This window comes from Scyliorhinus canicula, chromosome 16, assembly GCF_902713615.1.
Source record: "Scyliorhinus canicula chromosome 16, sScyCan1.1, whole genome shotgun sequence".
Lineage (NCBI taxonomy): Eukaryota > Metazoa > Chordata > Chondrichthyes > Carcharhiniformes > Scyliorhinidae > Scyliorhinus > Scyliorhinus canicula.
In genome coordinates this window covers 78,350,167-78,366,817 of record NC_052161.1, presented here as the reverse complement: position 1 = coordinate 78,366,817, position 16,651 = coordinate 78,350,167, and the positions used below count along the sequence as shown (strand labels likewise).

General features: G+C 46.1%; 1 protein-coding gene across 2 annotated transcripts in view; it reads left to right on the top strand.

Moving 5' to 3' along the window:
* Positions 1 to 16,651, top strand: part of hells (helicase, lymphoid specific) — an 85,968-nt gene that overhangs the window by 58,114 nt on the left and 11,203 nt on the right. For both annotated transcript variants that reach the window (XM_038822175.1, XM_038822176.1), the window contains 3 exons: positions 6,716 to 6,857; positions 9,786 to 9,869; positions 16,458 to 16,577. In XM_038822175.1, coding sequence (XP_038678103.1) covers positions 6,716 to 6,857; positions 9,786 to 9,869; positions 16,458 to 16,577 — 346 coding nt within the window. The remainder of the gene's footprint in view (positions 1 to 6,715; positions 6,858 to 9,785; positions 9,870 to 16,457; positions 16,578 to 16,651) is intronic.

Here is a 16,651-nt window from a genome sequence, read left to right as displayed (position 1 = left end):
AGAGTATTCGATTACACTCCATTACTCGTTGTTGGTGGACAGGCTTTGGGGAATCGGGTGAGTTACTCGCTGCAAGATTCCGAGCCTTGAACCTGCTCTTGTAGCCAAAGTATTTATCTGGCTAATTCAGTTTCTAGTTGATTGTAACTCCCAGGATGTTGATAGTCGGGGATTCAGTGATGGTAATGCCGTTGAATGTCAAGGGACAATCGGTTGATTCTCTTGTTGGAGATGGTCATTGCCTGGTACTGCATGGTATGAATGTTACTTGTCAGCCAAGCCTGAATATTGTAGAACATACAGTGCAGAAGGGAGGGGGGGGTTAGAGATTAGATAGTAGTTAACAGTTGTATATGTTGCCTATTTAATTATAGTAGACCCACTTAAGCCCTCACTTCCACCCTATCCCCGTCACCCAATAACCCCTCCTAACCTTTTTGGTCACCCGGGGCAATTTATCATGGCCAATCCACCTAACCTGCACGCCTTTGGACTGTGGGAGGAAACCGGATCACCCGGAGGAAACCCACGCAGACATGGGGAGAACGTGCAGACTCCGCATAGACAGTGACCCAAGCCGGGAATCGAACCTGGGACCCTGGTGCTGCGAAGCCACAGTGCTATCCACTTGTGCTACCGTGCTGTTCGTGAAGAAGGATTGCTTCAGTGTCTTGAGTCGCAAATGATGCAAAACATTGTGCAATCTTTAGTAAATATACCCACTATTCTCCTTTGATGATGGAAGAAAGGTAATTGATGAAGCAGCTAAGATGGTTGAGCCTGGGACACTATCCGACACATCCTGCCCACGGACCCCCGACTGCAGTGGGTACCCCAGACACCTGCACATTGTGTTGCGTGGACCGTGTGCTAGTACCCTCCCCAGTGCACTCACCCACCTCTGGTCCCTGAAATGTCCCTGGTGCTTCGGACCAGCCCCTGGATGTTTGGAAGTTGGACGCTGCATCTGTGTTGTTGCTCCTTGCAGTGTTCAGGCACTGTGTCCAAGTACATGGCACGCATGCACACCCACGGGAATCCACTTGGGTGCTGTGAAGTGCTCACTTAACTACAATTGCCAATTCCCTATTAGCAATAGTTTTCAGCTGCACTGCCAGAGGCCTCCGTGGTCGGTGGGACAGACAGACAGGCAGGGGCTGGGGTTGCCCCCCTTATGGGTACTGCGATACATGGAGGTGCTACTTGCAGCTGGAGCTTGTTAATTAGTTAATTGGATTAGGCCAGTTTTCAGAGGCTAGAGTCACAGTATAAAGGTGAGCCAGCTTGCAGTGCTGAATTTGGGTGCTAGAGTGAGAGTTTGGTGACTGAGGGAGTTGGGTGAGAAAGGAGCAAGGTGCTCCTTTCATTTAGTTTCCTACACTTCCAAAGAGCGTGAAGGGAGCCGGGAGTTGACAGAGTGCAGCTGACTGGGAGCAGATTCGGAGGGCGGAGTTCAAGTTGGTCCACAGGGCAGCTATGTTCTGTAAGGTAAGAGTTGTTTAAAAATTTTAAAAATTTTAGTTTTTGTTTGTTTTGTTTTTTGGGGACAGCAAGCTATCATTCTTTGATTTTGCAGAATCACAATTTTCGAGGGTTCACTTGGGAGAGTAGCAACAGTGTGTGTGTATATATATGATATTTTTTTTTTTTTTAAGGGCTTAACGGGTGCTTAATCTTTCTTCTTTGTTCCCCCTTTACATCTCTGTGAATTCAGATCAGAGGGGATGGAGGCTAGGGCAGTTGCATGCTTCTCCTGTAGGATTAGGAGCTGGTTTAGCACGGCTAAGAGCTGGACCAAGGCAAACCAGCAGCACTATTCAATTCCCGTACCAGCCTCCCCGAACACCACCGGTGTCCCCACTGACTATACCAGCGGGATGTGCACCCAACCCCAGCTTGTCCGAGACCGCGTTGGGGAACTGGAGCTGGATGAACTTGGAGGCAGAGGGGGTGATAGAGAAGAGTTACAGGGAGGTAGCCGCACCCAAGGTAAAGGACGAGTAGCTGGGTTACAGTGAAGGGAAGGAAAACGAACGGGCAGACAGTGCAGGGATCTCTCGTGGCCGTTCCCATTGAAAACAAGTATAATGTTTTGGATGCTGTTGAGGGGGGATGGCCGACTGGGGGAAGGCCTGAGCGTCAGGTCTCGGGCACGGAGTCTGTCTCTGTGGCTCAGAAGGGAATGGGGGAGAATAGAAAAGCAATAGTGATAGAAGACTCAATGGTGAGGGGAATGGATAGGAAATTGTGGTCGTGAGTGAGACTCTTAGAAGATATGTTGCCTCCCGGGTGCCAGGGCCAGGGATCTCTCAGATCGAGTCTACAGGATCTTCAGTGGGAGGGTGGGCAACCAGAAGCCGTGGTGCACATAGGTAACAACGACATAGCTAAGAAAGGGATGAGGATCTAAAAAGTGATTTTAGGCAGTTGGGTGGGAAGCTAAAGAGCAGGGCAAGCAGAGTTGTGATATCAGGATTGCTACCGGTGCCACGTGCAAGCGAGGCAAGGAACAGAGAGCGGTTGCAGCTGAACATGTGGCTACAGGGCTGATGCAGGAGGGAAGACTTCAGATATGTGGATCATTGGGGTACCTTCTGGGGAAGGACGGATTGCACTTAAACTGGAGGGGTATCAATATCCTGGGTAGGAGGATTGTGAGAGCTCTCCGGGAGGGTTTAAACTAGTTTGGCAGGGGGATGGGAACTAGAGCTGTGGATCAGAGGATAGGGTAGCTGTTGAACAGGCGTAAATAGTATGCAGCAGGTCTGTGAGGAAGGATAGACAGTTAATAGGGCAAAGTTGCACTCAGCGGAATGGGTTAAAGTGTGTCTGTTTCAATGCAAGGTGTGTCAGGAATAAGGGAGATGAACTTGGAGCATGGATGAGTACTTGAACTACGATGTTGTGGCCATTACGGAGACATTAATTTCACTGGGGCAGGAATGGTTGTTAGATGTGCCGGGGTTTAGATGTTTTCAGAAGAATAGGGAGGGAGGTAAAAGGAGGGGGAGTGGCACAGCTGCAGAAAAGGAGGTAGTTTAGGAGGGTTTGTCTACTGAGTCAGTATGGGTGGAAGTCAGAAACAAGAAAGGAGCAGTCACTTTATTGGGAGTTTTCTGTAGACCCCCCCCCCCCCCCCCAATAGCAGCAGAGAGATAGAGGAACTGATTGGGTGGCACATTTTGGACAGAAGTTAGTGTTGTTGTTGTCATGGGTGACTTCAACTTCCCTAATATTGACTGGAACCTCCTTAGTGCAAATGGTTTGGATGGAGCAGATTTTGTCAGGCGTGTACAGGAAGGATTCCTGACTCGATATGTAAATAGGCCGACTCGGGGGGAGGTCATATTGGACTTGGCGCTCGGTGGGAGAGCATTTCGGTGTCAGTGACCACAACTCCTTGACCTTTACCATAGTCATGGAGAGCGATAGGAACACACAGTATGGGATGGTATGGAGAGCGATAGGAGCACAGTGTGCGAAGGTATTTAATTGAGATGGGGAAATCATGCTGCTGTGAGACGGGAGCTGAGGAGCGTAAAGTGGGAACAATTGTTCTTGGGAAAATGCACAACAGTAATGTGGGGATTGTTTAAGGAGCACTTGCTGCGAGTGCTGGATAGTTTTGTCCCACTGAGACAAGGAAGGAATGGTAAGGTGAAGGAGCCTTGGATGACAAGAGAAATGGAGCTTCTCGTCAAGAGGAAGAAAGAAGCTTGCATGAGGTTGGGGAAGCGAGGATCTGATCTGCTCTGGAGGGTTACAAGGTAGCCAGGAAGGAACTCAAAAATGGACTGAGGAGAGCTAGAAGGGGGCATGAAAAAGCCCTGGCGGGAAGGATTAGGGAAAACCAAGGCGTTCTACACTATAATGTGAGAAATAAAAGGATGATCAGAGTGAGAGTAGGGTTGATCAGAGATACTGGGGGGAACTTGTGCCTAGAATCTGCAGACATGGGGGAGGCCCTAAATGAATACTTTGCTTCAGTATTCACTAGAGAGAGGGACCTTGTTGCTCATGAGAACAGTGAGAACCAGGTTAATAGACTCAAACAGGTTGATATTAAGAAGGAGGATATGCTGGAAATTTTGAAAAGCACCAGGATAGATAAGTCCCCCTGGGCCTGACAGGATATACCCAAGGTTACTACGGGAAGCAAGGGAGGAGATTGCTGCGCCGTTGTCGATGATCTTCGCGTCCTCACTCTCCACTGTAGTACCAGATGATTGGAGGAAGGCAAATGTTGTTCCCCTGTTCAAGAAAGGGGAAATCCCTTGGAATTACAGACCCATCAGTCTTGCGTCTGTGGTGAGCAGAATATTGGAAAGGATTCTGATTAATTTAGAAAAACATCGTTTGGTTAAAGATAGTCAGCATGGCTTTGTGAGGGGCAGGTCATGCCTCCCAAGCCTCATTGAATTCTTTGAGGATGTGACGAGACACATTGATGAAGGGCGGGCAGTGGATGTGGTGTATATGGATTTCAGTAAGGCATTTGATAAGGTTCCCCATGGTAGGCTCATTCAGAAAGTTAGGTGGTATAGGATACAGAGAAATTTGGCTGTCTGGATACAGAATTGGCTGGCCGAAAGAAGACAGCGAGTGGTAGCGGATGGAAAGTATTCCCCTGGAGGATCTGTTCTGGGACCTCTGCTCTTTGTGGTTATTATAAATGACTTGGATGAGGAAGTGGAAGGGTGGGTTAGTGAGTTTGCCGATGACATGAATGTTGGGGAGTTGTAGATAGTGTTGAGGGTTGTTGCAAGTTACAGCAGGACATTGACAGGCTGCAGAGCTGGGTTGAGAAGTGGCAGATGGAGTTCAACCGAGATAATTGTGAAGTGATTCATTTTGGAAGGTCGGATTTAAATGCTGAATACAGGGTTAAAGGCAGGATTCTTGGAAGTGTGAAGGAACAGAGGGTGTTGGGGTCCATGTACATAGATCCCTCAAAGTTGCCACCCAGGTTGATAGGGTTGCTAAGAAGGCGTATGATGTGTTGGCTTTCATTAACAGGGGGATTGAGTTTAAGAGCCGCGAGGTTTTGCTGCAGCTTTATAAAACCCTAGTTAGACCACACTTGATATATTGTGTCCAGTTCTGGTCACCTCATTATGGGAAGAATGTGGATGCTTTGGAGAGGGTACAGAGGAGATTTACCAGGATGCTGCCTGGACTGGAGGGCATGTCTTATGAAGAAAGGTTGGGGGAGCTAGGGCGTTTCTCACTGGAGCGAAGAAGGCAGAGAGGTAACTTGATAGAGATGTGTAAAGTGATGAGAGGCATGGATAGAGTCGATAGCCAGAGACCTTTCCCTAGGGTAGAAATGGCTGTCACGAGGGGACATAATTTTAAGGTGACTGGAGGGAGGGTATAAGGGAGATGTCAGAGGTCGGTTCCTTGCACAGAGGGTGGTGGGTGTGTGGTATGCACTGCCAGCAGAGGTGATGGAGTCAGTCATTAGGGACATTTAAGCGACTCTTAGGCACCTGGACAGCAGTAAATTGAAGGGGTGTAGGTTAGGTTGATCTTGGATTAGGATAAATGGTCGGCACAACATCGTGGGCTGAAGGGCCTGCACTGTTCTATGTTCCAAGGAGTGACACAGTGGACCCATGGGCACTGGGATGTGTGTCCCCCACCACCCATCCACTGAGGTTCCCCCACCACCCATGCCGAGTACTGGGGAAAACACCCTAGTGCCCCTGGGCGCATTACCCAGGAGGATAGACGGCTACTCTCCTCCTCTAATCCCCACAGCAGTCCTTCTGCCAGCTTCACATTTTTATTAAGGAGTTTTAATCGGTGCCGGCGTGACTACTTGCTGGGGAGATGGTTAGACCACTGGAGGCTGTTAGATAGGATCTCATTCAAATTAATTGTATGGAGATTGGTTTTTAAGTGGTGATTATTGGTTTTGCCACAGTAGGATCCTGATTTTCTTGATGAGCAGGCCGGTTAGATCACACACCGATGGCGCCCAGCGTAGTTCTTGATTTTGGCCCCTAATGATCATGCTTAACACGGCCTTAAAATCGCTCCCGATGTTTCAGATCACCGACCTTTCATCAGAAAGGCCATCAAACTGTAATGCTCTCTCTTAACCACTATGTAGTTGTCACATTATGTTACACATGAGAGAGTTTAAGGTATGTAGCATTGCGTGTTACTGTAAAAAGTTTTGAGTCAGTGGCACATTGGTTTGCAGTAATCTTGGAGGTACCACAGTCTCCCTTTCAGTGAGAACTTGCCATTTGAAGCTGAATCGCAATATTTGCTTTCGACCACTTGAGCCTTAAGCAACTGTTTTTCCTTAGCTTATATGGTATCCACTTCCTAGCCAATGATATTCACTGTTTAAAATGAAGCAACCAATTTGTATACAGCAAGATCCCACAACTTGTGTTGGAAAAAATGACCAGACTTTGGTATTGGATAAATATTGACTAACTGGGAGCGACCTTGTTGTTGGGAAATGGTACCATGGGATCTTTTACATCCTGTTGAGGCTAAACATCATCTGAAAGATGGCCCATTCAATAAGGTAGTATTCTCTCAGCACAGCACTGCGGTGCCAGTGGATTGTTTTGTTGCACTTTCTGGAGTAGGGGTTTGAAGTGGTGACTGCCATCACTGAACCAAGGCTGACAGAGTAGCAAGCTGTCTCTTTGTTGATTGTTTTGAAAGTAATTTGCTGTCTCTTCTATTTTCTCAGCAGGCCTGTGTTGGATGTGTGTATTCCACAAGATAAGGAAGTCCATCTGAAATTGCAGAATGTGTTGATGCTGCTCAGGAAGTGTTGTAACCACCCTTATTTAATTGAATACCCACTGGACCCCAAAACCCAGGAGTTTAAGGTGAAAACCATTTGATTTCCTTAACATCCTCCGTTTTTTAAAAACATTTAAAAAAAATAAAAAAAATTTAGAGTACCCAATAATTTTTTCCAATTAAGGGGCAATTTAGCGTGGCCAATTTACCTAACCACATCTTTGGGTTGTGGAGGCGAAACCCACGCAGACACGGGAAGAATGTGCAAACTCCACACGGACAGTGACCCAGGGCCGGGATTCGAACCCGGGTCCTCAGCGCCGTAGGCAGCAATGCTAACCACTGTGCCACCGTGCTGCCCTTTAACAATATATATAATTTTTTATATATGTAACTAAAACTCATAGCCCGTTAATAAGATGGAGGCTGCTTAAAAGCAAGTCTGCGAAAAGTCCACCGTGTCTATAAATATGTCTGGAAAATAATGAGGAGCAGAGATACTCAACATCTTTTCCCAAAGGTAGAGGAGTCTAAAATTAGTGGGCATAGGTTTAAGGTGATAGGGGAGAGATACAAAAGGGTCCAGAGGGGCAATTGTTTCACACAGGATGGTGAGTATCTGGAACGATTGCCAGGGGCAGTAGTAGAAGCGGGTACAATTTTGTATTTTAAAAAGCATTTAGATAGTTATATGGGAAAGATGGGTACATAATAACTAGGAGCAGGAGTAGGCCATCTGGCCCCTCGAGCCTGCTCCGCCATTCAATGAGATTATGGCTGATCTTTTGTGGACTCAGCTCCACTTTCCGGCCCGAACACCATAACCCTTAATCCCTTTATTCTTCAAACAACTATCTATGCTTACCTTAAAAACATTTAATGAAGGAGCCTCAACTGCTTCACCGGGCAAGTAATTCCATAGATTCACAACCCTTTGGGTGAAGAAGTTCCTCCTAAATTCAGTCCTAAATCTACTTCCCCTTATTTTGAGGCTATGTCCCCTAGTTCTGCTTTCACCCACCAGTGGAAACAACCTGCCCGCATCTATCCTATCTATTCCCTTCATAATTTTATATGTTTCTATAAGATCCCCCCTCATCCTTCTAAATTCCAACGAGTACAGTCCCAGTCTACTCAACCTCTCCTCATAATCCAACCCCTTCAGCTCTGGGGTTAACCTAGTGAATCTCCTCTGCACACCCTCCAGTGCCAGTATGTCCTTTCTCAAGTAAGGAGACCAAAACTGAACACAATACTCCAGGTGTGGCCTCACTAACACCTTATACAATTGCAACATAACCTCCCTAGTCTTAAACGCCATCCCTCTAACAATGAAGGACAAAATTCCATTTGCCGCCTTAATCACCTGTTGCACCTGTAAACCAAATTTCTGTGACTCATGCACTAGCACACCCAGGTCTCTCTGCACAGCGGCATGCTTTAATATTTTATCGTTTAAATAATAATCCCGTTTGCTGTTATTCCTACTAAAATGGATAACCTCGCATTTGTCAACATTGTATTCCACGTAGAGAGGGATATGAGGTAAATGTGGGCAATTGGGACTAGCTTAGTGGTAAAACCTGGGCGGCATGGACAAGTTGGGCCGAAGGGCCTGTTTTCATGCTGTAAGTCTCTATGACACCAGAAGTTGTGAACTCCCTTGGGTGCATGGCCCGAGTTGGCCTTTGATTGATTAAATCCATTTTCAGGGATCTATTTCTGTCTTAACAGTAAGCCCTGTTGCCCTTGCCAGCACATTCTGCTGGAGAAGAAATATAAATATCCGTGCAGCAAGGAATCCTAATCTTGCTTTTTTTAATGTAGCGACATATAAACCGCATCCAAGATCAACGAGTGTAGGATAAGCAGCCGAGCCTCACACCTAAAATGTGCTGCATCTTGGCACCGAGTATTAGTAATGAGAACAGAAAATGTGTTCTTGCCAAATTTGGAAAAAAAACTGATCTCTGACTTAACCACTCAGATTTTAATTTTAGGGGGGATTGGTTAAGAATTAATTTTAATGATTAACAACCAGTTTCCCTTCTATTTCTGTATTTATAACTTCTTTGTACTCTCACAACTTGCTGCCCTTGTACCCACACCCGTAAATATTTAAAAGAAATAGCCTTTAGAATGGGTTTTTATCATAGAATTTACAGTGCAGATGGAGGCCATTTGGCCCATCGAGTCTGCACCGGCTCTTGGAAAGAGCACCGTACCCAGGCGCACACCTCCACCCTATCGCCATAATCCACCCAACACTAAGGGCAATTTTGGACACTAAGGGCAATTTATCATGGCCAATCCACCTAACCTGCACATCTTTGGATAGTGGGAGGAAACTGGAGCACTCGGAGGAAACCCACGCACGCACTGGGAGGATGTGCAGACTCCGCACAGTGACCCAAGCTGAAATCGAACCTAGGACCCTGGAGCTGTGAAGCAATTGTGCTATCCACAATACTACGGTGCTGCCCACAAGGTTGTTTCTGCCTTAAGTGGACAACCCAGGCCCCGACAATCCTCTTCTAATCTCACCTTCCTCCTTTTGCAGTGATTTTAGACACGTACTATCTCGATACTGATTCACTGGCTAGTGGAAAATCTTTTCCCTTTCATCTCGCCCCGTACCTTTCATAATCTTCAACATCTTTGAAATCTCCTCTTGGCTTTTCTATTCTAGTTAAAAACAGCTCCCTTATCTCTGGTTTCTACCCTTTCATTCTGGGTGTTATGTGGTTCAACCCTCACCAGGCCCATAATATCCTCCCTACAGCCAGGGCTCTGAAACTGGGTAGTTTCTAACTGGGCCTATCCAATGATCTCTATATGTAGTGTTACCTCTTTTATTATTTTTTAAACCTATTTATGGAACCAGATGTCAAATGATTTTTTAATAATTAACCATATTCTTATTTTGATAATTTTTAACAATCGCTGTAAAATTGGAGGTTTTCTTTGCATTCTTTAGGCACTTAACACTGCCCATTTCAATCTGTTTCTTGTAGATAGATGAAGAGTTGGTGAAAAGCTCAGGAAAATTTCTAATTTTGGACCGAATGCTGCCGGAACTCAGCAGAAGAGGGCACAAGGTGATCTGTCTCTGTCAACCTCCACAAAGTCACGCATAGACTCAAATTGCTCAATCTTTGAACAATGTTGCTTCGCTCTCAAAGACAAATAGGAAACACCTGCAATCAAATTGCTTAGGACTAGCCGTGCTTGCAAAGTAGAGCAAAACTGCCAAGATAGAAAGTTCTTCAGTTCCTGGTGGGATGAGGCTGGATGCGAGTTGGAATGTGATCATTGCACATGAGCCTTAGAAGCTGGTCCCTGGGTTATCTATAGCTCAGTGAGTCTATAAGACTTTACGCAGTTATATATGTTTATTCCAAATTTAGGCATCATTAATTGTGCCTTTTGTTCCAGGACAACCCTATTGGATGAATGCACATTAGTGTAAAAACGGCAACTGCTATTGCTGCATGCAATATAATCAACTCGAGTGGATTTAGAATTGAGGCCCACTCTAGCTCATCCTGCCTACAGTCTATGGAGATCAGTTAGATCATTACTCGCAAAATCATCTCCTTCTAATGCAGCTAGAGCTGGATTTTGCTGCAGGAATTGAAGTCTGGGGAACGGTAATCCGATGACCATTGTACTGTAGAGCAGAGGGCAGCAGAGCAGAGCTACTGATCAGCTGTTCTGGGGGAATTTGCATACGTGCAGTGCGGTCAGCCTAAGTTGAAGGGGAACCGGCGTAGGAGACCCAAGGAGTTTGAGTGAAGACAAGCATCCAGCAGAGGGCAGCAGAGCAGAGCTACTGATCAGCTGTTCTGGGGGAATTTGCATACGTGCAGTGCGGTCAGCCGAAGTTGAAGGGGAACCGGCGTAGGAGACCCAAGGAGTTTGAGTGAAGACAAGCATCCAGCAGAGGGCAGCAGAGCAGAGCTACTGATCAGCTGTTCTGGGGGAATTTGCATACGTGCAGTGCGGTCAGCCTAAGTTGAAGGTGGTTTGTGTAGGGGCTGTTGGCAAGTGACAGTTAAACCCGAAACACTTCGTGAGTGTTTCCCCACCCTACCTCCTCCTCTAACCAACCCCCCCACCCCACGGTGGTTGGGAAGCGGGAGCAGGGGCCTGTCGTGAAGGTGAGTGAGTGCCTTTAAATTTGCTTAACTTTCAGCGGGAGCAGGGTTTGAGGTAATATCAGGTAAGCTCTTCCTTTCTTTTTCTTTTTCTTTTTTTTTAAATCTAGAGGTGATGTCAGGGAAGGCAGTACAATGCTCCTCCTCCAGAATGTTTGAGGTGAGGGACGCCATCAGTGTCCCTGCTGATTTCATCTGTGGGAAGTGCACCCAACTCCAGCTCCTCAAAAACCGTGTTAGGGACCTGGAGCTTGAGCTGGATGAACTTCGGATCATTCGGGAGGCAGAGGGGGTCATAGATAGGAGCTTCAGGGAAGTAGTTACACCAAAGACTGGAGATAGATGGGTAACTGTAAGAGGGACTGGGAAGAAGCAGTCAGTGCAGGGACCCCCTGCGGTCGTTCCCCTGAGTAACAAGTATACCGTTTTGGATACTTGTGGGGGGGACGACTTACCAGGGGTAAGCCATGGGGTACGGGCCTCTGGCACGGAGTCTGTCCCTGTTGCTCAGCAGGGAAGGGGGGAAAGGAATAGAACATTAGTAATTGGGGACTCAATAGTCAGGGGCACAGATAGGAGATTTTGTGGGAGCGAGAGAGACTCACGTTTGGTATGTTGCCTCCCAGGTGCAAGGGTAAGTGATGTCTCGGATCGTGTTTTCCGGGTCCTTAAGGGGGAGGGGGAGCAGCCCCAAGTCGTAGTCCACATTGGCACTAACGACATAGGTAGGAAAGGGGACAAGGGTGTCAGGCAGGCCTTTAGGGAGCTAGGATGGAAGCTCAGAGCGAGAACAAACAGAGTTGTTATCTCTGGGTTGTTGCCCGTGCCACGTGATAGTGAGATGAGGAAGAGGGAGAGAGAGCAATTAAACACGTGGCTACAGGGATGGTGCAGGCGGGAGGGATTCAGATTTCTGGATAACTGGGGCTCTTTCTGGGGAAGGTGGGACCTCTATAGACAGGATGGTCTATATCTGAACCTGAGGGGCACCAATATCCTGGGGGGGAGATTTGTTAGTGCTCTTTGGGGGGGTTTAAACTAATTCAGCAGGGGCATGGGAACCTGGATTGTAGTTTTGGGGTACGGGAGATTGAGAGTATAGAGGTCAGGAGCACAGATTTGACTTCGCAGGAGGGTGCCAGTGTTCAGGTAGGTGGTTTGAAGTGTGTCTACTTCAATGCCAGGAGTATACGAAATAAGGTAGGGGAACTGGCAGCATGGGTTGGTACCTGGGACATCGACGTTGTGGCCATTTCAGAGACATGGATAGAGCAGGGACAGGAATGGTTGTTGCAGGTTCCGGGGTTTAGGTGTTTTAGTAAGCTCAGAGAAGGGGGCAAAAGAGGGGGAGGTGTGGCGCTGCTAGTCAAGGACAGTATTACGGTGGCGGAAAGGATGCTAGATGGGGACTCTTCTTCTGAGGTAGTATGGGCTGAGGTTAGAAACAGGAAAGGAGAGGTCACCCTGTTGGGAGTTTTCTATAGGCCACCTAATAGTTCTAGGGATGTAGAGGAAAGGATGGCGAAGATGATTCTGGAAAAGAGCGAAAGTAACAGGGTAGTTGTTATGGGAGACTTTAACTTTCCAAATATTGACTGGAAAAGATATAGTTCGAGTACATTAGATGGTTCGTTCTTTGTACAATGTGTGCAGGAGGGTTTCCTGACACAATATGTTGACAGGCCAACACGAGGCGAGGCCACATTGGATTTGGTTTTGGGTAATAAACCAGGCCAGATGTTGGATCTGGAGGTAGGTGAGCACTTTGGAAACAGTGACCACAATTCGGTGACCTTTACGTTAGTGATGGAAAGGGATAAGTATACCCCGCAGGGCAAGAGTTATAGCTGGGGGAAGGGCAATTATGATGCCATTATACATGACTTAGGATGTGTTGGTTGGAGAAGTAGGCTGCAAGGGTTGGGCACACTGGATATGTGGAGCTTGTTCAAGGAACAGCTATTGCATGTTCTTGATAAGTACGTACCAGTCAGGCAGGGAAGAAGGGGTCGAGCGAGGGAACCGTGGTTTACCAAAGAAGTGGAATCTCTTGTTAAGAGGAAGAAGGAGGCCTATGTGAAGATGAGGCGTGAAGTTTCAGTTGGGGCGCTTGATAGTTACAAGGAAGGATCTAAAGAGAGAGCTGAGACGAGCAAGGAGGGGACATGAGAAGTCTTTGGCAGGTAGGATCAAGGAAAACCCAAAAGCTTTCTATAGGTATGTCAGGAATAAAAGAATGACTAGGGTAAGAGTAGGGCCAGTCAAGGACAGTGGTGGGAAGTTGTGTGTGGAGGCTGAGGAGATAAGCGAGATACTAAATGAATACTTTTCGTCAGTATTCACTCAAGAAAAAGATAATATTGTGGAGGAGAATGCTGAGACCCAGGCTATTAGAATAGATGGCATTGAGGTGCGTAGGGAAGAAGTGTTGGCAATTCTGGACAAGGTGAAAATAGATAAGTCCCCGGGGCCGGATGGGATTTATCCTAGGATTCTCTGGGAAGCCAGGGAAGAGATTGCTGAGCCTTTGGCTTTGATTTTTAGGTCATCATTGGCCACAGGAATAGTGCCAGAGGACTGGAGGATAGCAAATGTGGTCCCTTTGTTCAGGAAGGGGAGTAGAGATAACCCCGGTAACTATAGGCCGGTGAGCCTAACGTCTGTGGTGGGTAAGGTCTTGGAGAGGATTATAAAAGATACGATTTATAATCATCTAGATAGGAATAATATGATTAGGGATAGTCAGCATGGTTTTGTGAAGGGTAGGTCATGCCTCACAAACCTTATCGAGTTCTTTGAGAAGGTGACTGAACAGGTAGACGAGGGTAGAGCAGTTGATGTGGTGTATATGGATTTCAGTAAAGCGTTTGATAAGGTTCCCCACGGTCGGCTATTGCAGAAAATACGGAGGCTGGGGATTGAGGGTGATTTAGAGATGTGGATCAGAAATTGGCTAGTTGAAAGAAGTCAGAGAGTGGTAGTTGATGGGAAATGTTCAGAATGGAGTTCAGTTACGAGTGGCGTACCACAAGGATCTGTTCTGGGGCTGTTGCTGTTTGTCATTTTTATAAATGACCTAGAGGAGGGCGCAGAAGGATGGGTGAGTAAATTTGCAGACGACACTAAAGTCGGTGGAGTTGTAGACAGTGCAGAAGGATGTTGCAGGTTACAGAGGGACATAGATAAGCTGCAGAGCTGGGCTGAGAGGTGGCAAATGGAGTTTAATGTGGAGAAGTGTGAGGTGATTCACTTTGGAAAGAATAACAGGAATGCGGAATATTTGGCTAATGGTAAAATTCTTGGTAGTGTGGATGAGCAGAGGGATCTCGGTGTCCATGTACATAGATCCCTGAAAGTTGCCACCCAGGTTGATAGGGTTATGAAGAAGGCCTATGGTGTGTTGGCCTTTATTGGCAGAGGGATTGAGTTCCGGAGCCATGAGGTCATGTTGCAGTTGTACAAAACTCTAGTACGGCCGCATTTGGAGTATTGCGTACAGTTCTGGTCGCCTCATTATAGGAAGGACGTGGAAGCTTTGGAACTAGTGCAGAGGAGATTTACCAGGATGTTGCCTGGTATGGAGGGAAAATCTTATGAGGAAAGGCTGATGGACTTGAGGTTGTTTTCGTTAGAGAGAAGAAGGTTAAGAGGTGACTTAATAGAGGCATACAAAATGATCAGAGGGTTAGATAGGGTGGACAGCGAGAGCCTTCTCCCGCGGATGGAGGTGGCTAGCACGAGGGGACATATCCTTAAATTGAGGGGTAATAGATCTCGGACAGAGGTCAGAGGTGGGTTTTTTACGCAAAGAGTGGTGAGGCCGTGGAATGCCCTACCTGCAACAGTAGTGAACTCGCCAACATTGAGGGCATTTAAAAATTTATTGGATAAGCATATGGATGATAAGGGCATAGTGTAGGTTAGATGGCCTTTAGTTTTTTTTCCATGTCGGTGCAACATCGAGGGCCGAAGGGCCTGTACTGCGCTGTATCGTTCTATGTTCTATGTTCTAACTGTGCTCATCTGGAGAGGTGTCATCTGGATGTGTAAAAACCTATCTCAACTTGGGTTAATGGTAAACGGTGCTATTCAAAGCAGTGATGACCAGGAAGTGTAGCGAGCTTTGGTGAGACTATAGCTGGAGTAGTGAGTGCAGTTTTGGTCTCCATATATAAGGAAGTATGTACTTGTTTTGTATGTACATGTACTTGTTTTGGAGCTGGTGCAGCAAAGGTTCACTAGATTGGTTCCTGGGTTGAGATGGTTCTTGTGTGAGGAGAGGTTGATTTGAGTTGGTCTTTGCTCCCTCTGGAGTTTAGAAGAATGAATGGTGATTTCATTGAAACATACAAAATTCTGAAGGGGTTTGGCAGGCTTGACACAGAGGTCTGAGGAATCTAGAACAGGCACAGGATAAGGGGACTAAGATGAAGGAAATTTTTTTCACTCAAAAATTATCAACCAGAAAAGGGTTGTGGATGCTGCATTGTTAAATATGTTTAAGGCTGCGAGAGACAGGTTTTTGGTTCTTATTGAATCAAAAGATATCGGTAGCCAGCCAGAAAAGGGAGTTATGGCTGAAGATCGGCATAATAATGGGAAATGCTCGAGACGTCGACTGGTCTACTCTTATGTAATTGAAGAGATCAAAGAGCTACAATGATGCATTTACAAATTTACATTTAGGCCCACATAACATTTAAGATGTGATCTATTTTGAAGTGTCACTCTTAACAGCTCTGTACTTTGAAAAGTGCTTTGTAAGATGTTGTATACCTTGACTATAAATGTCACCCCTGTGACTTGATGACTGTGACAGTTCAGAAGTAATGTAGCTGTAGAATTGAAATGGTTGAGCTTGAAAATTAAGCCTGCTTTTACTCTCAGTCACTTGTTTTATCCTACTTTAATGTTCCAAATAATACTCTATATTCTTTGTGTCTTCATGTGAGGTGTATGTATGTTGTTTGGCTTTTTTTTTTAAGGAGGCTGCTGGTTTTTGGTCTTCACTCTGAACTATTTCTCTCAGTAGTGTTGAACGCATTACTATAAACAAACCCTTGCTTTTAAAATAACAGAAAAGTGGTAACCAGAGAGTGCAATAATCCAGAGAATTTATAGACCCTGACTCTTGACGACCCCCCCCCCCCCATCCCAGTCAAATTGCCCCAAGAAATGGTATTCTCTGTCACCTTTGGAGCTGGACCTGAAACATAGCTAATCAAATATATGAATCATCCAAAACCAAATGTACTTGGAAATACGACATTTGAGATGCTCTTCAGTGTTGGTATGTTCAACCAGATACCAAACCGTTTGTCATGTTGCTGCAAATCCCATTTGAAATATAATAGCATCCTGGGTGGTCGGAGATAGAAAAACTCCACGAACATCTATTCCCGCTTTCCTTATCTTTTATTCCGACTGCTGCAAGATGCTAGTGCCTCTCTAAAAGCTTAATTTCCCCATTATTACTTTAATTCAACATTCTGCTTTATTCTAACTGATTACAATGATTTGTTTTAACAGGTGCTGATCTTTTCCCAAATGACATCAATGCTGGATATCCTAATGGACTATTGCTATCTGAGGGACTATAAATACAGTCGACTGGATGGTTCGATGTCTTATACAATACGTGAGGAAAATGTATGTTCCCTTGTGAGGCTGCACCTGAAATCTCTCCTCTTTTGTCTGCCTTTAAGCTTAAAGCCATTTTATAT